Below are 27,895 nucleotides of genomic sequence, written 5' to 3'. Positions count from 1 at the left end.
TAAATAAGATTATTATTGAATGACACAGACGGTATATTAGTTATATAAGCTTAGACGTCATAAATAACTCCCATAACCACCTCAAGGACTCTTTGTCATGGCGCCTAACAATCTCTTTAGTGACCTCTACAACTTTTTGAAGGCCCCAACACCTCCCCAAGAACCTCTTCAAGAAGTGGTACAATCTTCTGGGCCCTTACAACCTCTTCAAGAAGTGCTACAATATCCTTAAGGACCCCTACAACTTCGACAAGTTCCCCTAAACCCTCTTCTTTCTCGTTAAGTAAAGAAAGTAATGCTAGCATGCACCCTAACTAAAGTGGTAACGTTTAGCTAGCTAGGCTAGTTAACATTATTGGCATGTTAGCATTGTCAGTGTGAGCACGTTAGCAATCTTCCGTTAGCATTTAGCTAGCTCAACGCACCGGTGTCTATTTTCTACACTCTATGGTCATGTTCTACACCCTCGCAGAGCTTTTAGTATTGAAACTGTGTGTCCAAAAGTACTTTATATACTGTCCGCCGTCAAAGTGGGTAGGCCAACATTTATTATTATTTTTTATTTATTTATTGAATTGTCGCAGTGGAACGATAAAGGGTAACATTAGCTAGGTCTATTTTGTTTTTAACTAACGTTAGTGCCCACCATGGATGTATTAGCTAAGAGAGCGGTGAGTACAAAATATGTTAAAATGCAAAGTAAAAAATAAACAAAGTTGAATGTTTGCGTCACTTTATAGTAAATGAACTTAAACTTAAGGGAAAACACACATTCGTTACGAAAATGTGAATGAATAACCACTCTGTTTCATTTACAGACTTGTTGAATCTGTTTGCGCCCAACAAAAAAAACACACACACACACACACACACACACACACACACACACACACACACTTCTAAGCTCCGCCTCTCCCCGAGAGAGACAGACAGACCCGCCGGTGAATAAGTAACATTCATTCAAAGAAGAGGACAGACATACAGGCCCGTGTTTAAACTGTCTCACCTCTGCAGGAGCAGCAGCCCCGTCACTGTGGTCGGTGTTGGTCGGTGTTCGAGTCGCATATACGGACCGGCGAAGCGGCAGACAGGTAAGACCTCTGACCGTCGGTACGGATAGAACTGTCTCCCAGTGCCTGATTATCGATCAGCAATAGGCGCTCCACTGCTTCAGGAACACCCACATAGTGTTCCTAAAATATATCCTTGTACGTTTACTCAAGTACTGTACTTGACTACAAATTCAAGCTACTTTTACTTGAGTATTTCCATTTTAAGCTTCTTTATATTCTACTGTCAAAGGGAAATATTGTTCTTTTATTACACTACATTTATCTGACAGCTTTAGTTACTTTACAGACTAATGCGTTATGCACAAGTTAACAATTCATCATGTTTTTTTAATATATGTTGTACATAGCCTTATTATACATTAAACTTCCTCACAGTGTATAAATGGTTCAAATCAGTTCCACCTTGAACAACTACAACAGTGAAATGCTAATTAGACATGAATGCATCAGTAATAAAAATCCAGCAATACAATATAACGAGAGTAAAACACTCACATGTGTGTTTAGTCATTATGAGTATGTTTATTTTTGATAGGCTACTTCAATTAAGTGCATTTGCTAATAGATTTGCATACTTTCACATGAAAGACAGCAATCGTATTGCTACTTTTACTTAAGTAAAGGATCCGAATGCTCCTTCCATCGCTGCCTTTATTTACGTTCTGATCAAAAAATACAATATCATATATTATTTTGGATAAAGATAACTTGGTGACATTCAAAGGCTCATAGGTCTAGTTGTTTTTAGGCATTTTTATGCAGAAAAGTTACATCATATCTTTAAGTAAAATACACCCAAACATAACAAAATCAAGAAAAACCAATAGAGGATACAAAAGTAAAGCCCCGGCTGAGTGAAGAGTTATTAGGCAGATCAGGAGTACAAAAAGCATGTAGAGTACAAAGGTTAAGTTACTGTTTAATGAAACATTGAAATGGACAAAAAAAAAACGGTGTGAATACAAACAGATAAAAACCCATTTTAGATCTAAATTTGCTTCACTTTCTCATGTAACACACAAACAAAACAGTCATATCTAAGTTCATCAGTTTCTTCCTGCTGACAGGTTCAATTCAAAAGTCACTCATAACTTCCTGAGTTTCTGAATGAATGCTTCTGTTTCTGTACACATGCTCTGATCTCATCTTCCGTCACAGGTGGCTACGTCCACTTCTTTTCCTTTCTGTTATCCAATCTACGGTAGAGGCCAAAAACAGAGTTAAAAGAGACAGAATGTTGGACACAAACACATGAATGAATCGTTGCTTTACAAGTAAAATACACCCAGAAGCACAATAGATTTGTATCCCATATACAATGCACATGCACATGCCCCAGCAGGCACCCAATGTGACACACATTCCTGCCAAATGGTTTCACATCTTTCCAATGAGTTACAGAAGAAAAAGACTGCAAGCCAATATAAGGCCTTTTCGTTCAAATCTAGAAAGAGGCTGGTTGGTCAGTGTAACGCTTATCAGTTCAATTTTCTAAGCACAAACGGACATTTGGAAAAACAGAAAAATGGGTTCAAATATCCAATTTTAAATTTTTTTTCCACCTTGACAAATTAAAAAATTGGATCTTTAACCTGTTTTTCCAATTTTCTGTTTTTTATTCAGAGGATCAGAAATTGAGAAAATTACAAAATTGCGTCTGAGCTCCAATTATTCAATACTGCAATGGTATTCTCTTCCTCTACTTTGCGGAATATGCAGGTCACTAACTGCATATGGACCAAATAAATAAAAATAAAATACTGATAGACTTTGGGGTCAGAGGTGCTTGCAACTGATGGTTTCGAGTGTGTGTGTGTGTTTACATGCATTGGACACTGTGTACCATGGATCTCTGAGGTTCATCCCTGGTTTTAAAGCCCTCGCTCACCATTGTGAACTGTATGAACGTGTTGGATGGTCTTCTCTATCAACACAGAGACTTAAACATTGGCATATCTTCATATCCAAGGCTATTTTAGGTCTACTTCCATCCTACCTTCTGACCTATATCAGTGTACATAGTACCGGGACTTAGGGCTGGGCGATATAGCTGAAAACTGTATCGCGATATAAGTGTTTCATATTGGTCGATATCGATAATTATTGATATTTTTTATGACCTATTTAAAATAACGACCAGGATTAAAAATATATTAAATTTAAACATTTTTATTTTAAACTTAACCTTCCTCTGATTATAATCCCCTCAGTTATAAAAGCAGAAATGTCAACAAAACCATGGAAATCACTCAAATAATTAAAATGTAAACATAGGTCTAAAATCACAATGAACACTTAACAATTGTCTCTTAACATTAAGGTGCAAACTTAAAGAATAAGTAAGAAATGCTTAATAAAGTGTAATAAAATGTTAAATATAAGAAACCTGAGAAAAACTATTTTCTGCAGGTTTAGTGCTAGGTTGGTAACCTGGCTTCTGGACAGTGCCCAGCATGTCTGCCTCCGTTATTTCTTTGTAGCGTTTAGTAAGGCGCTGATGCAGAGTACCTCTCCATGGCGGTCTGCTGCTTGTAGTGTTTAGTAAGGCGCTGATGCAGAGTACCTCTCCATGGTGGTCTGCTGCTTGTAGTGTTTAGTAAGGTGCTGATGCAGAGTACCTCTCCATGGTGGTCTGCTGCTTGTAGTGTTTAGTAAGGTGCTGATGCAGAGTACCTCTCCATGGTGGTCTGCTGCTTGTAGTGTTTAGTAAGGTGCTGATGCAGAGTACCTCTCCATGGCGGTCTGATGCTTGTAGCGTTTAGTAAGGCGCTGATGCAGAGTACCTCTCCATGGTGGTCTGCTGCTTGTAGTGTTTAGTAAGGTGCTGATGCAGAGTACCTCTCCATGGTGGTCTGCTGCTTGTAGTGTTTAGTAAGGTGCTGATGCAGAGTACCTCTCCATGGTGGTCTGCTGCTTGTAGTGTTTAGTAAGGTGCTGATGCAGAGTACCTCTCCATGGCGGTCTGATGCTTGTAGCGTTTAGTAAGGCGCTGATGCAGAGTACCTCTCCATGGTGGTCTGCTGCTTGTAGTGTTTAGTAAGGCGCTGATGCAGAGTACCTCTCCATGGTGGTCTGCTGCTTGTAGTGTTTAGTAAGGCGCTGATGCAGAGTACCTCTCCATGGTGGTCTGCTGCTTGTAGTGTTTAGTAAGGCGCTGATGCAGAGTACCTCTCCATGGTGGTCTGCTGCTTGTGCGGTGTAGCAGCTGCAGATGTTGTTGGACGTTGCTGGCGAATACGGCTGTGAGCGCGGCTAAAGTGGTAAAACAAGTTTGTGGTATTACCAGTGTTGGTGGGGACGACGGTCTGACAACTTTGGTCTGACTACGGTCAGACTTATAAAATCCCCAAAAACTGCCATGACTGACTTTGTTTTATCAACGATTTCCTCGCGCGCTGCGGCACTCACTTTCCACTTATCACCCACGCCGGTTCTGTTATTGAAGAACACGAGACAGCGATGTGGCACAACCAAACTTGATACTGTTACATAATTGGCTGTTAGAGTGTCACTCCCTACGTTGCTAGGTTACCAGAGAGCGAGTGCCTTTGTTCATGCAACCAAACTTGCTTCACAACCTCTGGTTTCTTCTGATGAAGAAAAACAAATTATCGAACATTTTATCGACCGCATTTTCTATTGATATTGATTACGTGTCTATCGCGAGACATATCGTTATCGTTTTATCGCCCAGCCCTACCGGGACTTACAATCTTTGTTCCCAGGATCATATCCTTCTCTCTGTTCCAAAGGTTAGAACTGAGCTGGGGAAAAAGGCGTTAAAGTTTGCTGCTCCCTCTACATCAGGGGTGTCAAACTCAACTTAAACAAAAGGGCCACACTGGGAAATGAGAATCGCATCATGGGCCAGACATCTTTGACACAAATCCACTTTTGCGGAAAAGAAGGTCAGTGTGCCGGGCGCATGGTTCAAATGGGTTGTACTTAGTGTCTTCATTAATTCATAGGTGTGTTTTCGGCGTAACATGCAATAAACCAATCAGAGATCATCTCCCATTCCCTTTAACAGCCAGGCACGTTTGTACCTTGCTATTATGATGGCGGATTTGTTAAAGCAGAAAGGAGAGATTTTTCAGGAGAAGAAACTGATCTGCTCATATATGGCACGAGCATTATGCCACCAAAACTATTTCACATTGTAATATTGTTGTTTTTAATCTTCTGCATGTGCTGCTGTGCATTCCTGTGTGTGTAACAAGCAGTTTGCGCGCACGTTGTGCACGAGCCTAAAATATTTGCGCTGTTAAAATAACCATGAAATGCTGCGTTATAGACTTTAGACCAGGTTTTTGTTGGTCAATGGCGCAATCGCTTCCTGCTGCCTCAAGATAGCAATACGCCCAGAATGCACATGAACACACCTCCCTGTAAGACCAGCACGCACAGATGGGGCGCAGGTGCATTCAATATATAAACGACGCGGGCGCTGGATGGGAAATTAACAACTGCGTCGGTCTTAAACTAGCAAAGACACTTGGGTCGGCCTTTGCACTGCGCCGCGCCGGGTGCGAGATAGGGCCCAAAGTCAGCAAAAAAGTTCCTTAGCCATCATAGGGTTTAGCAAATCAAGCAAAAACAATGATTCATTTTTTTTGTTTCACAGGTCTGAATATGCAAAACTCACTGGTTGTGTGAGTCTCAAAGTCAGCAAATCTGCCAAATTCTGTTTTGAGTGTCACATAATTACAGTTTTAGTTTCCTGTCTTTTTGGTTTGGCGCACATCTAGACGGACCAAAATCTATTGTGAACCCAAATTGATTGCGGGCTAGTTTAAAATTTGTGAGGGGGCCGGATTTGGCCCGCAGGCCTTGAGTTTGACACATGTGCTCTACATGGAACAAGTTACAGAAATCCATGAAACTTACTGAGCTGGCAAAGGCAAATTCCTTGGAATTGTTACTTACTTGGCAATAAATCCTTTTCTGAGTCTGATTCTGAACATTGATATTCAACATTCAACACGTTTGGTAGGGAGGCAGATAGTGTGTTTTAATGAGTAACACTGAATGTAAACAGAACCTTTGTTTAGTTCCAGGACTTTTGACCTTTGTACCTGATAATAGATGTTTCATAAGCAGCCATATTTCTGACAATCTGCTGCCTGAGGTTTTTCCTCATAAGCTTTTAATGAATTGGACCCACAACGAACAATACATTTTTCGTTTTAAATAAGGTGAAATGTAGGTCAATGTATGACTCCCATAGAAATACACTTGAGTTCTTCCCACGTTAAACCTATCGGCCATCTCCTCCTACAGGTCACACTGCAGTGATGTCATCAGGCCTCCTCTTCCTCCTCCCCTGCCTCATCCTCACCCCGGCCGCAACGTTGGAGTTTCGTTACCACAACAACCCTGAGATCGAGCAGTACCTCCTCCAGGTCAATGCCTCCAACCCCGCCATCACACACCTGTACAGCATTGGCCAGTCTGTCAGAGGTAACAGCACACCTGTCTGTCTATCTGTCTGTCTGTCTGTGACTGTGTGTCTTTCGTCTGGCCGGTCGCTGTCTGACTTTTTGTCTGTCCGTCTGTCCGAAAATATCTCATAATTATATACTTTTGGATTTCGAAATGCTTTGCAGCACAAGTTCTTTTCCACTTGCCTCTGAAGTTTATAAATCTAAATTTTACATAGAGAAAATAGACCGATTACACACACACACACACACACACACACACACACACACACACACAAACACACACACACAGTGGATGATGGTTGACTGATAAAGTGTCTGGTGTCAGTCACTATGGCAACCGTGAGACTGCCTTCAGTGTGTGTCTGGGTGGTGTTTGTGTGATCACATAACGGGACTGTAACGTCTTAATGTGGCTAATCACTCACACACACACACACACTCACACCCACACACACACAAAGATAATCTGAGCTAATCTAAAACAGACCAGCTGGCCTGCGTCCAACGTGTGTGTGTGTGTGTGTGTGTGTGTGTGTGTGTGTGTGTGTGTGTGTGTGTGTGTGTGTGTGTGTGTGTGTGTGTGTGTGTGTGTGTGTGTGTGTGCGCGCGTGTTTTTGTTACCTCGTCTGTCTGCAGCTCGCCAGTTTTTCCCTCGTGTTGCTGTGATAAATCGTTCCCACCACTATGGTTAACAACCGTGTGTGTGTGTGTGTGTGTGTGTGTGTGTGTGTGTGTGTCACAGACTTGCTGTGGCTTGCAGAGCTTCATTCATTCATCTGTATTAGTTACAGTAGTTATGTTTACAATGAAACTAATTTCTATTTTTCTATTTGCTCACTAAAAAAATATCAGATGAGCCTTTTAACTTTCATAATCTGATTAAAAGAATAAAAAAGTAATGTATATATTATTTCAGATGACCTTTTTACTGAATACCTTACAGACTAACACATACACTTTTAGTTGTTTTATGTGCTACATGTTTTTTAAGTTTTGATTTGAAAAAAAAATTAAAAGTCTACACATCGGTATCGTCTGAGAAATTTGTAATCGATGCATCTGTAACGATGATCCCTTTTCAAAAGATGGTTAATGATCCCTTGTTTTCTGCTGAAAACATGCATTAATCTCACATAGGTGGGTAAATATTAGCTCCAGATTGAGTTCAAGTTAAAGAGTTAAGCTTCTGTCTTATTTGGAAAAGAAATAGCTGGCAACCTTTAAAAAATCAAGAGGACCATTTGACAACACTTACCTCTTTGTTTAAAGATGTTTCAAAACCCTGAAAGACTCTTTCAACTATCTGCATGAAGAAGTATTCAGTCTACTGAATGAAAATGTTTTAAAATTCAAACAAGGGCGCCCGGATAGCTCAGTTGGTAGAGTGGGTCCCCATATATAGACGTTTAGTCATCGATGTAGCAGGCCCGGGTTCGACTCCGACCTGCGGCCCTTTGCTGGGTGTCATTCCCCCTCTCTCTCCCCCCTTTCATGTCTTCTGCTGTCCTGTCAAAATAAAGGCTGAAAATGCCCAATAAAATATTTCAAACAAAGATGTTAGTTGGAAAGTACATACATAGTATAGTATCCTTCCTATATTTGAATGAGATGAGCCAAAAAAAAAAAAAAAAAAAAAACATTCAGGGCTCTATCTTGCACAAAGCCCGACGCAGTTGTCAATTTCCCATCCAGCGCCCAAATAGCAAATGCACCTGCACCCATCTGTGCGCCCATGGGCGTGCTGGTCTTACAGGGAGGTGTGTTCAGGTGCATTCTGGGCGTATTGCTATCTTGAGGCAGCGGGAAGTGATCGCGCCATTGACCAACAAAAACCTGGTCTAAAGTCAATAACGCAGCATTTCATTGTTATTTTAACAGCAAATTAGTAAAATGAGCCTACATACACACAGGGATGCAGCAGCAGACAAAACATGCAAAAGATTATAAATAAAAATATTACTGTGCAAATCCGCCATCATAATAGCAATAGGAGATGACCCTCTGATTGGTGTATTGCATGTTACGCCCAAAAAACACCTAGTGGATTTGTACAAGCCCTAAACGCACCTGCGCCAGGCGCTTCACGCAGTGCGCTTAGATCGTTAAAATAGGGCTCTATGCCTCCTAAACACCAGTATGTTAGCATTATCATTGGGATCATGTTAGCATGCTGATGTTAGCATTTAGCTATGTGTTAAAGTACAGCCAACTGTAGCATGGCTGCAGACGTCTTTGTGTGTGATTATTTTTTACTGTCCAGTTCGTCAGGTCTCAGTGCCTCTCCACATAACTGTCTGTCTGCATGGTTTTACAGTCCTCCTTTCTCAACCCACCGTCTCATCCAAACAACATTTTCCCCTGAAAATCTTTGCTATTTCTGCACATATTGTAAGAAAAATTAACAAGACTAACTGGTCTTGACATACACTTGGATTTGTATATTTTTTATTATCTGAAAGCGGGACGGAGCAGGGACCCCCTACTAGATATTTTATTTAAAAAAAATTTGCATATTGAACTGGGCCTACAATAAAAGCCTAAAGCCTTTATACTTTACATACCTTTTTACTGCATAGAAAACTAAGCTATAAAAATAATTGTTGGTACGATTTTATAAATCATGTTTTAGTGTTAAACATACATGTGAATCTTCAGGATTAACTGTATCTCTGGATGGCTACATTAGTGACTATCTTCTTACCTATAGGCCAGTAAGCCTATCATCAATATGTTTTTTTCACATATAGGCTCATTTCTATTTGCTAATAATATGTTGTCATATTAACACATTTTAATTTTTGAAAAAACTCCATTCATTTTGCCAGATGATGGTCTAGTACCGAAAACATTGCCTACTATTACGTTTATTTTGTGCAAGTCATTGTGTGGGACTGAGTTTCTTTGCAACTTTTAACTTACTTATCCACATCTGACGAACACGTCTCATGTTAGTATTTTTCTGTACAGACAATGAAAACAATTAACAATAATTTCGTGACCCCCTGCAGTAACTCTGAGGACCCCCTAGGGGCCCCGGGAGATCTCTGCTTTAGGTGGTTCAAGCAGATGGTCCCCAGCAAAAAGGGGAATAATTTATGTAAGTAACACAATGACAGAATACAGTATATAACTATTTTGGTCATGGGTTTCATCAATTTCTGTAATAAAACCTCTAAAAACAAAAATCCTATTGAAATCTTAACCAAATTGGAGTTTGTGGTCTAATTTGTATCAGTTTAGGGGTCCTTGACATGAAAAAGTTTGAGAATCAGTGGTCTAGTCTTAGTAGATAAGTGATAATTTTCTGTGGCTTCATCACTACACCTTTAACATTACACATGTCTTTCACATGTTTCTCCTGACTGTTTAGTATTTACTGGAGGCAACACAAGAGCCACGGAGGAGCAGTGGAATCCCAAGCCAGTGTCAAGACTCGGTTTAGAGCTAAACTAAATCCACCTCCAGTCTTGTATTCACTATAAAAAAATATATTTTCCTCAGAAACACACAAAAGTGTAACTTAAATGTACAAAATCTCTCGTTTGCTCTCTTTCTCTCTCAGGGCAGCAGTTGTGGGTTTTGGCTCTGGGTCTCAGTCCTCGCCGTCACACCGTCGGCATCCCCGAGTTCAAATATGTGGCTAACATGCATGGAAACGAGGTGAGTGAACACGCGCACACACACACACACACACACACACACACACACACACACACACACACACACACACACACACACACACACATCAGGACCCCTCCCTGTTGACAGGAAGCTGGACTAAAAGGAGACTAAAGAGATCAACAAAAGCTATTCAAGTCAAACACACTCCACACACACTTTGTATTCAGACGACAGACTGACACACTGTGTGTGTGTGTGTGTGTGTGTGTGTGTGTGTGTTTTTGTGTGTATGTACGCTGAATCAACATTAAAGCATTAGACTACATTATAAAACAAATCTATGGATTAATGATTCCAACAGAAGCAACCGACAGGAACTTTATTGACTGCAGTACAAGCATTACTGCCAGTTCATTTAAATGCTCACAGTGCAGTGAGACAGTGGTGGATAAGCATTCGGATCTTTTACCTTTGTATGTTGCATTTATCTGCTGTAGATGTTTAAGGTTGTGTTTATTTGAACTCCTTCATATACTGTCGGGTAGTTTAATCTGCAGCAATGCATCATATTCTATAAGATCATTATGTTTGTGGCGTCGCTTTTCTGTGAGAACCATGTATCTCTAAACATTCAACTTTTCACGGTGTCAGAAAGACAGCCCTGTTTTCAGCTTTATAACGATTTATTTTCCAGCTGATCCAAGAGGCTTTTTAAAGACTTTATTTAGATTAGAAGTAGGAGAATTTTCTCAACACACAAAAGAAGACACTTCATCCTTCAGTTAGTTAGTTAGTTGGGTACAAATGTAAACGGTACACATTTAAAGTTTTAAAGAAATAAGACAAAATAAATATGGGTTAGGAGGAATAAGCAAATGAAGAAGCAAAAAATGGTGTAAAGGAAATTCCTAGCAACCTCTGACCAGCATCTGGTTACCGTGGTGACGGCCGACTACTGATCAGACTGCGCGTGTGTGTGTGTGTGTGTGTGTGTGTGTGTGTGTGTGTGTGTGTGTGTGTGTGTGTGTGTGTGTGTGAGAGAGTGAAAGTCAATGGAAATGTCCTTAAATAGACAAGTCACGCCTCGACACACACGCACACACACACTTGCACAGTGTGTTACACAGTCAGCAAACAGAGTCAGTGGAGTGTGTCGGTTTGGAGGAAACGTCCAGAAAAAGGCCTTTTCACTGAGTCCACTCACACACACACACACACACACTCACACACATTATAACAGCAGGAATGTAGCCTCTATGGAAAAGTTGAAAAGGTGTCGTGGGGAGATCATTGTGTGTGATAATGTTAGCAGTTCCCAGAAAACATCTCTCTGTGTCACAGGAGTTTTTTTTTCCCCTGTGAGCATGACAAACACGTTACGCCCTCTTTACACTGCGAAGATGAAGAAACTGTCATTTTGTGTCCGGGGTTGATGAAGAGGAGTGAGCTTGATTTCAATATCTTATATCTTATTCCTGATTAGGGTTGGGTACCGAAACACGGTGCCAATAGGGCACCGGTTCCGACGTAAACTGTAGTAACGAAAATTTCGGTGCCGTATTTCGGTGCCTGACTTCTTTTTTTTTTCAGAAGCATCGCTGCATGGGGAAGCTAAGTTACCATTAGCTAGTAGCTGGATTGAACCCAATGGTTAAAATGCTGACAGCTTACGTTAAGCGGTGTAAAGTGTGACTGTATTTAACTGTAGAGGATTCCAACACCGGGACGTAACAGTCTGACTGCAGCTGCCGTTGTCGGAAAAACAACACAGACGGTGCGTTCACTTGAAACTCGCCAGCCTTGTAGTGCATTCAAAGTTATTGTAAAATTCCCTTTTCCCATCTGGTGCTTGTTTTTGTCGTTTACCAGCAATTTACTGGTGAAATAAAGTAACTGTTATAAGTTATTATTACATTATTAATCAATCATTTAATTTGACCATATGGTCTTAGCAATAAACAAGCCGTTCGTTAATGTCGCCAACTGTCATTTTGTGCTCCTTTTTTAAAAGTATCGTTTTAGCACCGATATCGGAAAAAAACCAAAGGATACCCAACCCTACTCCTGATTCAGTGTTTATCACACGCTGTAATACAAAAGTGTTGCAAAAGAAAATGTATCAACCAAGTACCAACACAGAAGCTAAGCAGTGTCCTGCTGTGGACGGGGGCAGCAGCTAAACACATTTTAGACACCTAAAAAAAAATCAGTTTAAGGGGACGCTATATTTAGAATATTTTCAGCGCTTTACCTTGCTGTCAGACAGCCCTTTACGACGGGGAACTGAAGCCGTTATCTCTGCCCTCTTGAAAGCCACCAGACTCCTTTGACAAAAACAGTAATTTTATCTTGCAGAACACGGGAGTTGCTGCTCTACCGCTGCCTCCATCGGTTAGTTAGGTTGTGTTATTGTGTGACTCTGGTATAATAAAATAGTTTGTTCGGATTCGCTAAAATACGTTTAACTGCTGCCCCCGTCTGCCTGCTTCTCCAAACCTACTGTATAGGGCTGCATGATATATCGACTTAATATTGTTATCGCAATATCACATTGCGCAATATTATATCGACAGTGTCACAATAAGTACGCAATATTTAGTTTATTTTGTGGAGAGCTGCGTCCCGTCCGTTGCCTGTGTAACTTAGTTGTGTTTGATTTAGAGCCCGCTTGAAACGCTGTAATGATCATGTTTGATTGGCCAGTTAACTTGCCACCTGCACATGTTAGTGCATGTCAGCGCACGGGTCCACTACGTGACAAACCCTATGGAGCGTACCACGTGATGTGTGTGCATATTTCGACAGAGTGACAGGGTAAGTGAAGAAATAGATAGAGACAACAAAACGGAACGAATCAGGAGTGCATGATACTATCCCAAAAAAAATTATTAATACGCCAGAGCTAGGCAAACAAGCCTCGCTAACGAGTGTTTTTGCTAGTGGCACAAAGTACGACAAGAACTCGAAGAGACGTACCGAAATCACCAAGGCTATAACGTATTATTTGGCCAAAGATATGATGCCCATCCACACAGTGGATAAAAAAGGCTTCAAGAAGCTTCTGAATGAACTATACAAACGGTGCCGAATCCCATCCCGCACCTACTTCTCACAGGTAGCTATCCCGCAACTTTATAAAAGGCAGTGCAGGCAGAGTTTGGAGTTGGAGAGATTGAATATTTTACATTCACAACCGACCTGTGGTCCAGCCACACCACGGAGGCGTATATAAGTTAGGGATGCACCATCTGACTTTTTAAGTCCCGATACCGATGCCTGGGCTTTGTGTATCTGTCGATACCCGATACCGTTGTTGAATTCATAATAAAGTGTATACCTTCCACCATGTGAGAGACTAACGGCACCAGACTTTTCCTAACTAAACATTACTTTCCTAACTAAGACGAAATAACATAGATGTAATGTATTGAATGCTTATTTATTTGTACACTCAACTCTTCCAGCATGCGACACACAGGGAAAAAAAACTAACAAAACGAAAAAATGAACAGATCCACGGGCCGATCCAGCTATTTCATCAATATCGGCACTGACATCCGATCTTAATATTGGATCGGTGCACCCCTAATATAAGTCTCACTTTGCACTATATTGTTATGAATCTATGAATATTGTTAAGATGTAGTTTCCCGTAACCTTTGTAAATTTTACATATGTTTAAAAATATTGAAATTAATATCGATATCGTAATATTCATAATCGATATCGCAATATCACATTTTGTCAATATCGTGCAACCTTACTAATTTATGAGTAATACACTGACTATAAATAAGTACCTCATACAACCATCTTGAAAAGATCCAAACTGTCCCTTTAATGTCGTTGGTATTGCCACCGATCAATGGTGTCAGATGTTGTGCTATCACATATGGGTGTAATGTACGAGTGACCACATATTTCTGGCCATTTGCCGTATTATGCGTGAGGTGCACACATTCTTGTCACACATTCTGTTTGGTATAAATCCCCCTGTTTGTGTAGGAAAAGGCGTATGCGTGTTTTTTGTACCCACTCATCTAGCCCCTGGTGGGAAACTGTGTTGTTTGGCAAAACATCCAAAAACACAGGAAGCAAACAACGTCCGCGATACGACAGAAAATCAAACCCTGGGACAGAAAGAGGTCCGATGAGTGAGGATGTATCTGTCGTCAATGTTCAGTTGAGCAGAAATGAAAAAAAAAAAAAAAAACTGTCTCATTCCGACAGAAGCAGGAATGCAGCCTGCCTTGTTGGATAATAATCACTTCTGTGTGTTAGTTTGTTTACTCATATCTTTGATCCTGAGAACTGGTATGTTCAGAAATGTCAAATCACACAGATGTCTTTCGACAGCTTTAATCTGCTCACATCACACTTAACACCTCCAACGTGCTAAACTTCTCTTGGGAGCCTGTCAGTGATCATATCTGTACTGTCGCTCTGTATGAATGTCAACAAACATCTGTTATTGAATATTTCAACTCCTGGATGGATTGCCATGACATTTTGTGCAAACATTTTTGTTCCCCAGAGATTGAATCCTCATGACTTTGAGGATCCTAACTTTTCCTTTAGCAGGCATTTTAGGCCTTTATTTGATAGGGATAACATTCCCATCAGCCTCAGCCCTTCAGAGAGTGCCTACTTTTGTATGTCTTGCTGTGTCTCAATTCTAAACTTCTGTGTACACATGTTCTTACTTGCATAGTGCGTGGATTTCGACAGGTTAGTGTTGTCTCAAATCACACATGGCCGTTATGCACTTACCGGAAATGATGATCGCGACATTTGACCACTTCTTCTTCTTCTTTTTAATGGTGAATTGCAACCTGGCGGAGCGTTACATCATATCTTTTTTTTTTTTTCACTTAAAGTTTATTAAAAATGAACGTTCTTTTTGACTGTTTCTTGCTTGTGTGCCCACTGTTTCACGTAAGGTGAAGATTACGCCACAGACGTATAGTTCGGTGTTCCCCGGAGGTGATATTTATTTTCCCAGGATGGCAAAGGCCAGGCCCGTCCTACTCCTGTCTCTGATTGGCTTACCCTGGTATTCTTACTCTAACCCTTACCAGTCTCACTCCTTATGCCTAAACCTTACCAATCCAACCAACAAAGGAAACGCATACTAGCCAATCAGAGGCGTAGCAAAAATAATCATTAGCAAAGATCCTCTGGTCTAAAGATTTCAGGCAGCAACCAATGGTATAAAACATTACACATTTCCTGTCTCTTAAATGGCTTTGTATGAAAATGTAGCGAACGTTGTGTGGATGGATGAAAAGTTATATTTGTATGATTTAGTAATAGTTTCTTTTGCTAACATTAGATATTTACACAGCTGAAAGACATATTTAGCATCACAGAGACTAGTTATGCCCTGCAGTGACCTGCTACGCCATGAACTACTACAACTACTATTTCTAGTCATTGTTCCATTATCTTTATTGTGACTATTATTGCCAGTGTTCATCACACCCCCAACCGACACCGTCAGACACCCGCCTACCAAGAGCCTGGGTTTGTCTGAGGTTTCTTTCTAAAAGGGAGTTTTTCCTCGCCACTGTCGCACTAAATGAATTACTGAAATTATTGGGTCTATGTAAATTATAGATTATATCTGTAAAATGAGATAACTCTTATGATTTGATACTATAAATAAAATTGAATTGAATAGTTTTGTTAGGGCGTTCACGAACGTTTGCTGACGTTAGCTTCTCTGTGTTGCCAGATCTCGCAAGAGTTTGGTCCTGAGACAGAAACAGGTCTTAAAAGAAGTTTCTCCTGATGTGTCCGTCTGAAAAATTACATTTTAGTGTCAGAATGTTCTGGAGATACATGGCTTGTGAAGGATGGCTCCAATGTTTCCTTTGGTGACTACGGGGCGAAATAATCGCTCATAATCTGCGTTCACGTTCACTTCTCCCGTTGGAATCAATACACCCAGGACCTGCCGCTAGTCTCCTAAAGAGGCGTGGCGGCGGGAAAACCAACAGGACACAGATACAGGAAACTACTCTGAGTGGGGGCGTCTCGGTTCTAAACCGTCTCTGTCATTAGTTACACCCTAGACGACACTTAATTAGATTCCAAGCAACTGTGGAGTCAGCCAGACGAAGCCAACTGAGTTCACAGATGAAGAATTGAAGTGAATAAAAGAGCAGCAGGCAGCCACCGCCTTTCAACTCTCATCTGCTCACAGTATCCGTTTTGTTTTCTTACATTGATTGTGTAGGTTTAAAAAAAGAACATTGTGTGTTTGTGTACGTGTGGGCGAGAGAGGGACTGAGATTTCCTGTGTTTTCTAACTCAGCGGCAAACTCCTACACAGGCCCTGCTGTCTTTGACTCTGGAACTGTTATTGTTTCCGAGGACATTTTAACTGAAGTGAGGCACGCTGAGCGTTAGCTTACATCTGCTAATGCACAGCAACATAAACAACACTGGACTGTTGTGATCTTGTCTAATCTAAACTTCTTTGAATTTAGAAAGGAAAACTGCCCTTTCACAAGCCCTTTCACTGCTAATCAGTCTTTTTCAAATGGAAATCAGAATGGAGCCAGAATTAAAGATACTTTTTATCATTTAAAGTATCTGATATAATATCATGTAGGGGAGAGAAATGTGGCATGATTTATTAATCATTTTAAATTGCCGCCCAATAAGACATTCAAGGTGTTTTAAGGGATAGTTTGGATGTTTTAAAGAGTGGTTGTATGAGATACTTCGCCATAGTCATTGTCTTAGCTACAGTAGATGGCGATCGGCACTGTAGCATGCACTGCTGTTGACGGGGGGGCAGCAGTTAAACGTATTTTAGTGAATCCGAAAAAAATATATATATTTTTGTGTTTCACAGCAGCATGAAAAAAAAATATTTCAATGTCAGAAATAATTTAAATACACAAGGCTTAAAGGTATAGTTTGGATGTTTTTCTTCTTCATTTTGCTGTTTTAAAGGCTTAGTTTGAATTCACAAAAGTCACACAAACTAACTAACCGATGGAGGCAGCGGTAGAGCAGCAACTCCCGTGTTCTGAGAGGTAAAATGACTGTTTTTGTCAGAGGAGTCTGGTGGCTTTGAAGAGAGCAGAGATAACGGCTTCAGTTCCCTGTTGGAAAAGGCTGTCTGACAGCAAGGTGAAGCACTAAAAATATTCTAAATATAGCGTACATTTAAACTGACATAGATTTTTTTAGGTGTCTTAAATACGTTTAGCTCCTGCCTGCTTCTCCAGTGGGGGCGTGCCGACCGCCATCTAATGTAGCTAACACACTGACTATGGAGAAGTAGCTCATACAACCACACTTCAAAAGATCCGAACTATCCCTTTAATTGCTTGATCACATACATGATAAAGCATGAAAACCTAAGCAGCTGGAAAGCAGAGAGTGCAGCAAGAGTGCTCATATGCCTAGAACTTAATCTAACATGAAAAAGATCAATTTTTCTATATTAACGCTGGTAGCAAAACTCGAGGAACGTTACCCAGTGCAAAAGTGTGGCTCATTGCTGTGTTTTTATGATATAGCAGGCTGCGATACACACACAATACTGGTTGGTGGATACATAAATTGTTGGTTTGACTCACACACATTGGATTGTACTGACGGCAGTAGAGAGAGAAAAGAGGGAGACGGTTTAGACTGGTGTTTGAGCAAAACAAAATGATGGCCCGAGGCAGCGCTAGTCCTGACAAGTATGTGCTTTTTACACACGCGCACACACACAGACACGTACACACCCCCCTTTCACCTTTCCCACCCTTCTCTCTTTCTGCCTCTTGAGGCTCTCATTCATTCACAAAGTTTTTTTTAAACTCTCTGTCTCATAAAAACAGCCTCTGACTCGTCTCTGGATCGCATTTCGATTCCTCGCAGACTCACAACATCACTTCCTCCCCTTGTTTCCAGCAGGAAAGAACATGCATCCTGCTGAAATGTCATGTCATGTAAAACAAAAAAAAACGTTGGAATGTTTGGATAGAGGAATGAATGAATAAAAGTATGAAACTGAGCAGCAGTGACAAGAGGAAGTTTAACAATAGTTGTAGCTTGTGTTCATTCTAAAGCACCAGACTTCATTCAACTTGTAATCCAATTTAAAGCCAGAAGTTACTCAGTATCTATACTGCTCTTTTTCATATTTAATTATTTAAATGATACTTTTGGTCAATTTTAACTTACATAAAATTGGTGTCCATGTGTGTGCAGGTTCTTGGCCGGGTGGTGCTGCTACAGCTAATCGACGACTTGGTGCGTGGTTACCGTAACAACGAAACGTGGTCATTGCAGTTACTCAACAGCACCCGCATCCACATCCTGCCGACGATGAACCCAGACGGCTTCGATGAATCGGACACAGACTGCCAGTACAGCCAGGGCAGGTACTCATGTGTGTGCGCACGCTCGGACACACACACACACACACACACACACACACACACACACACACACACACACACACACACACACACAGGGTACACAATTTTAAATACAGCAGCTTAAAGGAGAAAACAGCTGCTGCTTCTGGTCTGCTGCAAACAAGCAGTTTTCTTTAGGATTTTTTTTAGCAGTGGGGGCAAGTCTGTCTGAACAGCCCCCCCCCAATAACCTCCTACACTATATTATAAAAGTTAACTTTAACATATAAACACACAGTGTGATATAAACCGGCGTTATCACATATTAACGGCGACGATTAGCTAAATAGACTCTTAACGAGTGTGCCCTGGCAAAAGGAAAATAAGGCTTTTATGACAACTCCTGCCATAACTTCAATCTAAATAGTTAAACTATACAGATATATTTGTCCTGTATGGTGTCACACAACAAACTCCACATGTACAGTACTCACATTTTCCTCACGAACACACAAATCAACATAGAGGAAACACTGAACACGTCAACCATCGGCTTCATACAGGGTTAAAGCGTATGCGTTGGGTGCCTGGGTAACTCACCTGGTAGAGCGGGCGCCCATATATAGAGGTTTACTCCCTGCGACCCTTTGCTGCATGTCATTCCCCCTCTCTTTCCCCTTTCATGTCTTCAGCTGTCCTATATAAAGGCCTAAAAATGCCCAAAAAAGTATCTTGTGCATGCGTGCATGTCAGACCAAATGTCAAAACAAGACCTAAAGTCTTGAGACGACACGCACACTTTAATGTGTATAGACTACACTATGGAACCCTCCAACGCCCAACACTGATAAGCAGGAAACCAGACACACACTGTAGATCTGTATCTCTCACACACACACACAGATAACAGTCACAGTAAAAGCCTCTAAGTATCTAATTATAAGTGTTTTGACTTATTCTAATGAACTGTATATCGGAGCCTCTTGTGTGTGTCTATTTGATTGTATTATAAGTGCGTGCGCGTGCGTGCACGGTCAGTTTGAGGTTACCACTTTTCGGAACCGTACAAGGAAACGTTCTAAATCACATTATCCCATTTGTGTGTGCGTGCGTGCGTGCGTGCGTGCGTGCGTGCGTGCGTGCGTGCGTGCGTGCGTGCGTGCGTGCGTGCGTGTGTGGTCAGTTTGAGGTCACCACTTTTCCAAAACGTACAAGGAAACGTTTCACTGGAGTAACTTAAAGTGGAAAGAATCAGCCAATGAGATTATTTCACTTTCAGTCAGGAACAAAAACAAACTTATTTAAAGAATGTTATTAAATCAAATGTAAGTTTTATTGATTCTCGTGAAGTGATGTCTCCTTTTTGAGGTAATGACACATTAGCTCACCCCATTGGCTAAATAGTTAGTTTTTTTAGGTATGGACTAAAAAAGAGACATTTACACTGAACTAAAGTGGAAGAAGTACTCCGATTCGTTACTTAAGTAAAAGTACCAGTACAGTGGTGTATAAAACGCTCAATAACAAGTAAAATTGCAAAAAAATGATCACTGTATAAAGCGACACTCACTCCCTTGTGGCAGCAAGACCGTGGGAAACTGAAGTGCCTTGCCCATGGGAGCCTCGGCAGCAACTGCTGTATCTCTTGGACTAACTACATTGATGAGTGAAATATCTTAACAACTATGGGATGGATTGTAATAACTTTCATCACTTAACTTTACATCTAGCTTGGGTGAAATATTAATTTAAAACCATAATCAAATTCTTTATGTGTTCACATACTTGGCTAATAAAGCTGATTCTGAAACCTGTCAGCATGGCTGTAGACTCTTTGTCTTGTTTGCTTGACAGATGACTAAAATTATTAATTTCATTTATTTATTTATTAGGACAACGCACATTAAACAACAAAATGTGCTAGTGTTGGCCATATGCTTATTGACAACTTTAGTCCTTTGGTGAGACGTTTTGAGACCAGAGCAACAGGTACATTAGTAAAGTAATATATCAACAATACCCACATTCAGACAGTACATGTAGCCAAGCAAGCAGGCAATGCGAAACAACAAAATACAGCCAAGCAACTCAGAGTTTAGCCATTTTTTGACACATGCAAACATGCGGAGCAGCAATAAGCATAGAGACATACATAAAATACAGTAAATTAAATAAATTATAAAGTCAAAAAAGTTGGATAAAGCTGGAATCAACTAGTCATTTTAGCATTAAAAGAAAAATATGTCTGATATTGACCACGATGTCTCAGATTAGGGGTTGAGCTAAAGACAAAAATGAAACCTGGGCGACCAGTGCTGCTGACCTCCAATCCTGAAAACGTGCTGTTGTGTTAAAGGTGATGTGACGCGTTTTTTAGGCTACAACATTTTTCGTCCCATACAGCAAACATCTCCTCACTATCTGCTAGCTGCCTGTCCCCTGAACACACTGTAAAAAAACATCTCCTCACTATCCGCTAGCTGCCTGTCCCCTGAACACACTGTAAAAAACATCTCCTCACTATCCGCTAGCTGCCTGTCCCCTGAACACACTGTAAAAAACATCTCCTCACTATCCGCTAGCTGCCTGTCCCCTGAACACACTGTAAAAAACATCTCCTCACTATCTGCTAGCTGCCTGTCCCCTGAACACATTGTAAAAAAACATCTCCTCACTATCTGCTAGCTGTCTGTCCCCTGAACACACTGTAGAAATATGCGGTCTCTGTATACAGCCCAGGCTCCACAAACGGCAACAAAAATCCATTTGTGGAGCCTGGGCTGTCTTTTTTTTTTTTTTTTACAGTGTGTTCAGGGACAGGCAGCTAGCGGATAGTGAGGAGATGTTTTTACAGTGTGTCAGGGACAGGCAGCTAGCGGATAGTGAGAAGATGTTTTTTACAGTGTGTTCAGGGGACAGGCAGCTAGCAGATAGTGAGGAGATGTTTTTACAGTGTGTTCAGGGGACAGGCAGCTAGCAGATAGTGAGGAGATGTTTTTTACAGTGTGTTCAGGGGACAGGCAGCTAGCAGATAGTGAGGAGATGTTTTTTACAGTGTGTTCAGGGGACAGGCAGCTAGCAGATAGTGAGGAGATGTTTGCTGTATGTGACCAAAAATGTTGTAGCCTAAAAAACGCGTCACATCACTTAGACCACCTTTAAATGAGCCCCTGAAGATAGTCAGTCCCCAGGAATACAGTAAACAGCCCATGTCTCTGTCAATTTCAGGACCAACTATAACGGCGTTGATCTGAACAGGAACTTCCCCGATGCTTTCGCCGGTCTCCGGAGGCAGCCGCAGCTTGCCGAGCAGAGTTGTGAGGCAGAGGTCGGTGTCCGTGTGTTCAGATGCAGAAACAGATTATCGTAGTATTGCGTGTGTTTTCACAGCCTGATATATAAAAAAAAAAAACACATCACTGAGCCACTCTGCTGCACTGGGTGACATGTTCTTTCATCACCATGAACACACACACTGTAGTTTATTCTGACTCAAACCCCCCATATAAACCGTCCTGCTGCCACAAGTACTCACTAAAGCACTAAATGGGGATAAATCCACCGCTGAATATAGTCCCCAACAAATGCACTATTTCCTCCTCTTTGTTTAAGACAAAAATATACCAGCTTTATCCTTTGAACAATATTTAAAATATGATGTGTTTTAAGTCCCCTCTGGGATTGGCCGGTGACTGTGCGATGTGTTTCAGGTCAGAGCTGTGATTGGCTGGTTGAGGACTGAGAGTTTTGTTCTCTCTGCCAACCTTCATGGAGGTGCTTTGGTGGCCAGTTATCCTTACGACAACAGCAACGGAGGTAAACACACACACACACACACACAAACAAAGTAACCGTAGTTTCATAGTACTGTCAAACAGCAGTATTACTTCACGTTTGTTGGTTTAGAAGTGTCCACAACCGAGGAAGAAAGTTAAACAACAATAAGACCATAACTCAATAAAGGCAAAAGTAGGTGGTCCACAACAATCCAATGACAATATTTTGGTTTATTTATTTTTAGCAGAAAGAGAGACAGGAAACAACAAACTTAGACTCATGATATTGTTGAGCAGCGTCAGATAACTATTCAAGTTCACATGAGCAACTTTCCCACACACTGCGATCAGAACCAAATGCAGATCTACTTTTTTGGGGTCGAAAACCCACCATGGAGAGCAAACCAGCAGCCTCTACTATAAATCAGTTTTACTGAATTTTCTGGACAATTTTGCTTGTTATATTTCATTTTGAAAAATGTTTTCTTTAATTCATGCTTTGATATTTTATTTTGATGACTTAGCTTTTCCTTTTAGTTGTCATAGCCTCAATGTCTTTAGTGAATCTCTTTTAATTACCCTGTGTCTTACTTAAACATAATTTTCATGTCTACAGTATTATATTTTATACTTGGGGATAAAGTTGCAAAGAAACTCCTGCAGACTGTCTAACTTGCAAAAATAAATGTAATAGCTGGCAACGTTTTGGTACTAGTTTTCGGTACCGAAACATTGCCAGCTATTACATTTATTTTTGCAAGTTAGACCAAGTTTTGACCTGCCCGCCCCCCTCCGACGCACATGTCTCACGTAATAGAACGTATTTTTCTGTTCAGATTTTTGGGGCTTAAAAAAATAAACAATATACAACTCACGTCTGTTTCCCCAGGCAGCGAGCTGGTGGGCGGGGCCAGCGTCACCCCTGATGACGATGTGTTCGTCCACCTAGCCAAGGTTTACTCATACAACCACGCTTCTATGTACAAGGGTGACATCTGCGGTGACAGCAGGCCGTTCCTGGAGGGTGTCACCAACGGATACCAGTGGTACCCTTTGGCAGGTCAGCACGTCGCCTTAATTAAAGTCATGTTTTTTTTCAGACATCGACCCTGAAGCGCTTACTTTGTAGCTTCATAAAGGACACACTACTTTCTGCAACTGCACTGAGTGTTGACATTTTAGCACAGCAGAGTTGTTCGGTGTGAATTCCTAGAAGGACTTCAGTTGAAACCTGCAGAGGATGAGACAGATACTAAACACTGATCGGCCTCCTCTGGTTTCCTGCTGCAGAAACCTGATCACTGCAACCCGATCACCTCACTGACAGCAACTTTACCTGAGGGAACTGTACACTGCAGCTGTACACAGGGACGCTGCTGGATATTATGGTCATCCACGATCCAAATAATGTAATGATACTTCTGGTTTGTGTCATGTCATAAACAAAGTCTAGTTTGCCAGTTAGTCCGTGTACAAGCACACTGGTGTACCTTTGAAAGGTAATTTTGGTATTTCAACCTGGACCCTATTTTCAATGCAATGGTGTCTAAGTGACTAACGGGGCTGCAATGCTATTCTATAGTGCAAATGTGTACCCTCAATTTCGTCCACTAAAAGTGACGGTCTCTCAGAATAATAATTTGAGCATGTCAGAGGCAAAACGAGCACTTTAAATGGACGGAAACTGAAGGTGCGTAATAGCCCTTTAACGTTACATTGCAGCTTGTTTCGCTGCTGCCAACTGCAGCGGTGTTGCTTAAGACTGGACCAATGTCAAAGATTGTTCCCATCAGTCACTTAGACACAAAAACATGGGAAAATAAGTTGAAAAATACAGAAGTTACCCTTTTAATAAGTCCAACTCTTGTTATACTCATAAAAACCTGGTTATTCTGAAGTTCTGTGCAGACAGTCACAGAGTGTCTTTGTTTTATTATCCAATATTTATTTAAATGCTATTGACATTACACAGTTTACAGTACAAACAAAGCCAAAATAGTCCTGATTAAGTGCTGAGTTGAGGGCACACCTGCACACATATGTGCAGCATCCTGGCAACAAGGTGGCGCGAGGTTACAAAGGGCCGTAGATTTGGTTTGAAATTTGGTTGGGAAATTTCTTTCTCTTGGACAGCCGGTGTGTGCATTTGAATAGATAGATAGAGAGATAGAGAGAGAGAGATGGACAGGCGGACAGACAGTGACAGAAATTCTCCTTCAACAAGGCTCATTGGAAACTCCCACCTTTAAAACATACATTTATAACATACGAAACAGCAGCTGTACAGTGTCTCTAGGTATGTTATTCAGAGTGGTTATTGCAGAGGGAAGGAAAAAGACTTCTTGCAACAGTTATTCCGGGCCAGTGGAACTTTGTTCCGCTTGCCTGATGGTTGTAACTGGAAAGAGCGGTAGAGGGGGTCAGAGGGGTCCTCTGTGATCAGGGTGGCTTTCCTGATCACAGAGCGGTTGTACATACTATGTGTGCACATGCTCTAAAAAACATTCTCTTCCATATGGACCTTTTTTCACAGCAGACATGTTGACATGTCATAGTAGGAAAAGCACAGGTGTATTCAAAACCATTACTGATGGCTGCATTCCACTTAGGAAACTTCTAAACCAACAAACATGAATACGTTGTTTGACAGTACTGTGTGTGTGTGTGTGTGTGTGTGTGTGTGTGTGTGTGTGTGTGTGTGTGTGTGTGTGTGTGTGTGTAGGTGGGATGCAGGACTATAACTATGTGTGGGCGCAGTGTTTGGAGCTGACTCTGGAGATTTCCTGCTGCAAGTTTCCTCCAGTCCAACAACTTCCCGCTTTGTGGACGGATAACAGGAAGTCGCTGCTGGCCTTCATCCAACAGGTCCACCTGGGTCAGTACCCGTCTGACTACCTGCCTTACTGTCTGTTTTTCTGTATCTATACCTTTCTTTCTTTTTAACTGTCTGTGTTAACCTGTGTGTTTACCTGTCTGTACTGTACATGTCTGACCACTTGTTTACCTGTCTGCGTATCTGCCTGTCTGTATCTTTACCTGTCTGTCTGTATCTTTATCTGTCACTTGTGTGTTTAACAGTCTGTGTCCTTGTGTCCACCTGCCTTTCTCCTTACCTGCCTTTCTGTCCACTTGTTTACCTGTCTGTCTGTATCTTTACCTGTCTTTGTGTCCAACTGGGTCATTACCTGTCTGTGTACCTGTCTACCGGTTTCTGTACCCGTCTGTCTCTGTGTCTACCTGTCTGTCTGTCTACCTCTATTTGTTTACCTGACTGTCTCTATCTGCGAGTCTACCTTTGTGTCTCGTTACACATCTGTGCACTTTTCTGTCTACCTGTCTGTGTCTTTTGTGTCCACCTGTCTTTCTCTTTCCCTGCCTGTCTGTCCACTTGTTTACCTGTCTGCGGTAGAGACCGGACCGTGTATCTGTTTGACTGTGTCTCCCCGCTTTTCCCTTTATCTTTCTGTCTCTTCCTTGCTATTAAACTGAAACTGACCCCAGATCAATAATTAACAATCACCTGTTACCGTCTGTGTGTGTGTGTGTGTGTGTGTGTGTGTGTGTGTGTGTGTGTGTGTGTGTGTGTGTGTGTGTGTGTGTGTGTGTGTGTGTGTGTGTGTGTGTGTGTTTGTTCGTCTGTTAAGGGGTCAAAGGTCGTGTGTTCGATGGCTCAGGAGTGCCGGTCCAGAACGCGGTGGTGGAGGTCAAAGGTCGCACCAATATGTGTCCATTCAGAACCGACCGACACGGAGAATACTACCGACTGCTGCTGCCTGGAAACTACAGCTTCACAGTAAACACACACAGTGATGACGCCTCAACAGCATGGGCATTAGAAGCATTTGATAGTGACACTAACTTTCTTCTGGTCTCTTTGATCGACAGGTGACGTACCCGGGTCACGAGGTTTTGACGGAGACTCTTAACGTCCCGCACGGTCCCGATCGCTACTCGGCCATGAAACACGACTTCATGTTACGCCGCATCACCACCTCGGCTAACCCCACCCAGGCTGACCCCACCCAGGCTAGCCTCACCCCTAGCTGCGACTACAATTTACGGCTGGAGGCGGGCGGAGTCGTCCCCAGGCCCACGTGGACAGGGCTGGGTGCGGTGCTCGGCCTGGCCGCAGCGCTCCAATCCCTGGTCGGCTGAAGCCGCCTGGCGCTCGGCGCGACGCTCGCAGGTTTGAACCCTCAACCTGCAAGAAAACAAACAACAAGAGGTCCTCCAGAGGTTTCTGGAGGTTCACCATTCGCCACCAGCCTCGTCACGGCAGAAGTATTCAAACTCAAGGGCGAGGGAGGGAGGGGGGGGGGGGAGGACCAGGGTGGAGTTAAAAGCCTTAATCACGGCAGAAAGTTCACATCTCCTCACATAATAGGTGGTGCTGGAAGCTTTGGGACGTGGTGACTACTCGCCAAGTCGTTTTCACAAAAGACATTACATTACACAACATACACAAATTATTTTTCACTTTTGTTAACATTGCGAGATAAGGCACGGCCTTGAGTGCCCTGCTAGTTAATGCAGCAATGATTTCAGAAATCCCTTCTAAGAAGTGAAATGAACTACTGAAGAGCTGACCATGTGAGAAAAATATGTATTTACTTTGTATTTCTAGAAAGAAATAGTTCAATTTTTTTTCAATACCAATTCAGGAGCGCTCCTAAGACGAGGAAGAACTATTTAAAAAAAAAAAAAAGAGCCACACTGCCACTTTCCTGCATAACAGAGAGACGTTCTGCACATGAAGAAACAGGTTTTTCGCTGAGAGATTATTGTATTTAAATGGATCACAGGAGAAAAAACTGCTGCCTGGGGATTCAGTCTTCCCTGCTGAAATGTTCCAGCGTGTGAAGGGACAAAGGTAGTGATGAGGCTCATTAAGTGTGGTGGAGCTAGACCATTATATGTGAGCAGAAGCACTTTAAAATAAAAAAATGAGCACTTGCAGGCACCGGTTTTAGTGAGGGTAGTATTTAAACCAGAGAAAAGGGAAATTGCATTAGTCGAGAGTCGAAATGAAGCCACCCTGATGACGCCAAACGTTAAACATCTGTCTGAACTCATTGAGGTGCGTTGGAATTTCAACTCCAGATGATTCAGACAGTCATCACACATGTTCGTACAGGCATTCATCCTTTCAGGTGGTTCCCAACCTGAGGCGTGAGACCCCCCGATAGGGTGGCAAAATAATCTGAGGGGTCACAAGATGGATAACAAGATAGGAAATGAGAGAAAAATCAAATTTCTGCCACACAAATGACCTCTTTTGTTTAAGTTTGCTGGGGGGAAATATGGCGTGTTCATAATGTGGAAACAACATGGACGCTACAAAGAGGATGTGTTGTATTTTATTGCTCAGAGCGTTTAAACATGTTGATGGCTCTTTCCCGTATTTACCTGACCTGTTAATAGGTTAACGTTAATAAATAACTTTTCTAACTAATCAAGGTCAATCTTAGCCTAACAAGCCAGACCCACATCCAGATGTTGGGTCTGGTACCTCACCATTGGCAGGGCTCAATCCGAGGGGCGGGGTAAACGGTTCAAATTCCTTCTGCACTCATAGCCAACCAGAGCAACGCTAGTTGATAGATTCAACTTTTGCC

General features: G+C 41.7%; 1 protein-coding gene across 4 annotated transcripts; it reads left to right on the top strand.

Annotated features, from left to right (window-relative positions):
* The first annotated feature begins 73 nt into the window (after positions 1 to 73).
* Positions 74 to 26,570, top strand: cpm (carboxypeptidase M). Of its 4 annotated transcripts, none has more exons than XM_028570940.1 (11): positions 74 to 278; positions 1,015 to 1,091; positions 6,354 to 6,533; positions 10,080 to 10,177; positions 18,356 to 18,528; positions 21,733 to 21,832; positions 22,215 to 22,320; positions 23,170 to 23,340; positions 25,003 to 25,155; positions 25,925 to 26,073; positions 26,166 to 26,570. In XM_028570940.1, exons 3-11 carry the CDS (start codon positions 6,368 to 6,370, stop codon positions 26,433 to 26,435), a joined length of 1,386 nt encoding a protein of 461 aa, XP_028426741.1. In that variant the 5' UTR covers positions 74 to 278; positions 1,015 to 1,091; positions 6,354 to 6,367; the 3' UTR covers positions 26,436 to 26,570. The 4 variants fall into 4 exon arrangements, with proteins under 4 accessions (XP_028426741.1, XP_028426744.1, XP_028426743.1 ...); XM_028570943.1 differs by having other exon boundaries at positions 74 to 283; XM_028570942.1 differs by having other exon boundaries at positions 74 to 534.
* Positions 26,571 to 27,895: the final 1,325 nt, after the last annotated feature.

The sequence above is a fragment of the Perca flavescens genome, chromosome 23, assembly GCF_004354835.1.
Source record: "Perca flavescens isolate YP-PL-M2 chromosome 23, PFLA_1.0, whole genome shotgun sequence".
Classification (NCBI taxonomy): Eukaryota; Metazoa; Chordata; class Actinopteri; order Perciformes; family Percidae; genus Perca; species Perca flavescens.
Note: the sequence above shows the minus strand (reverse complement) of the source record. Positions and strands in the feature narration are given on the sequence as shown.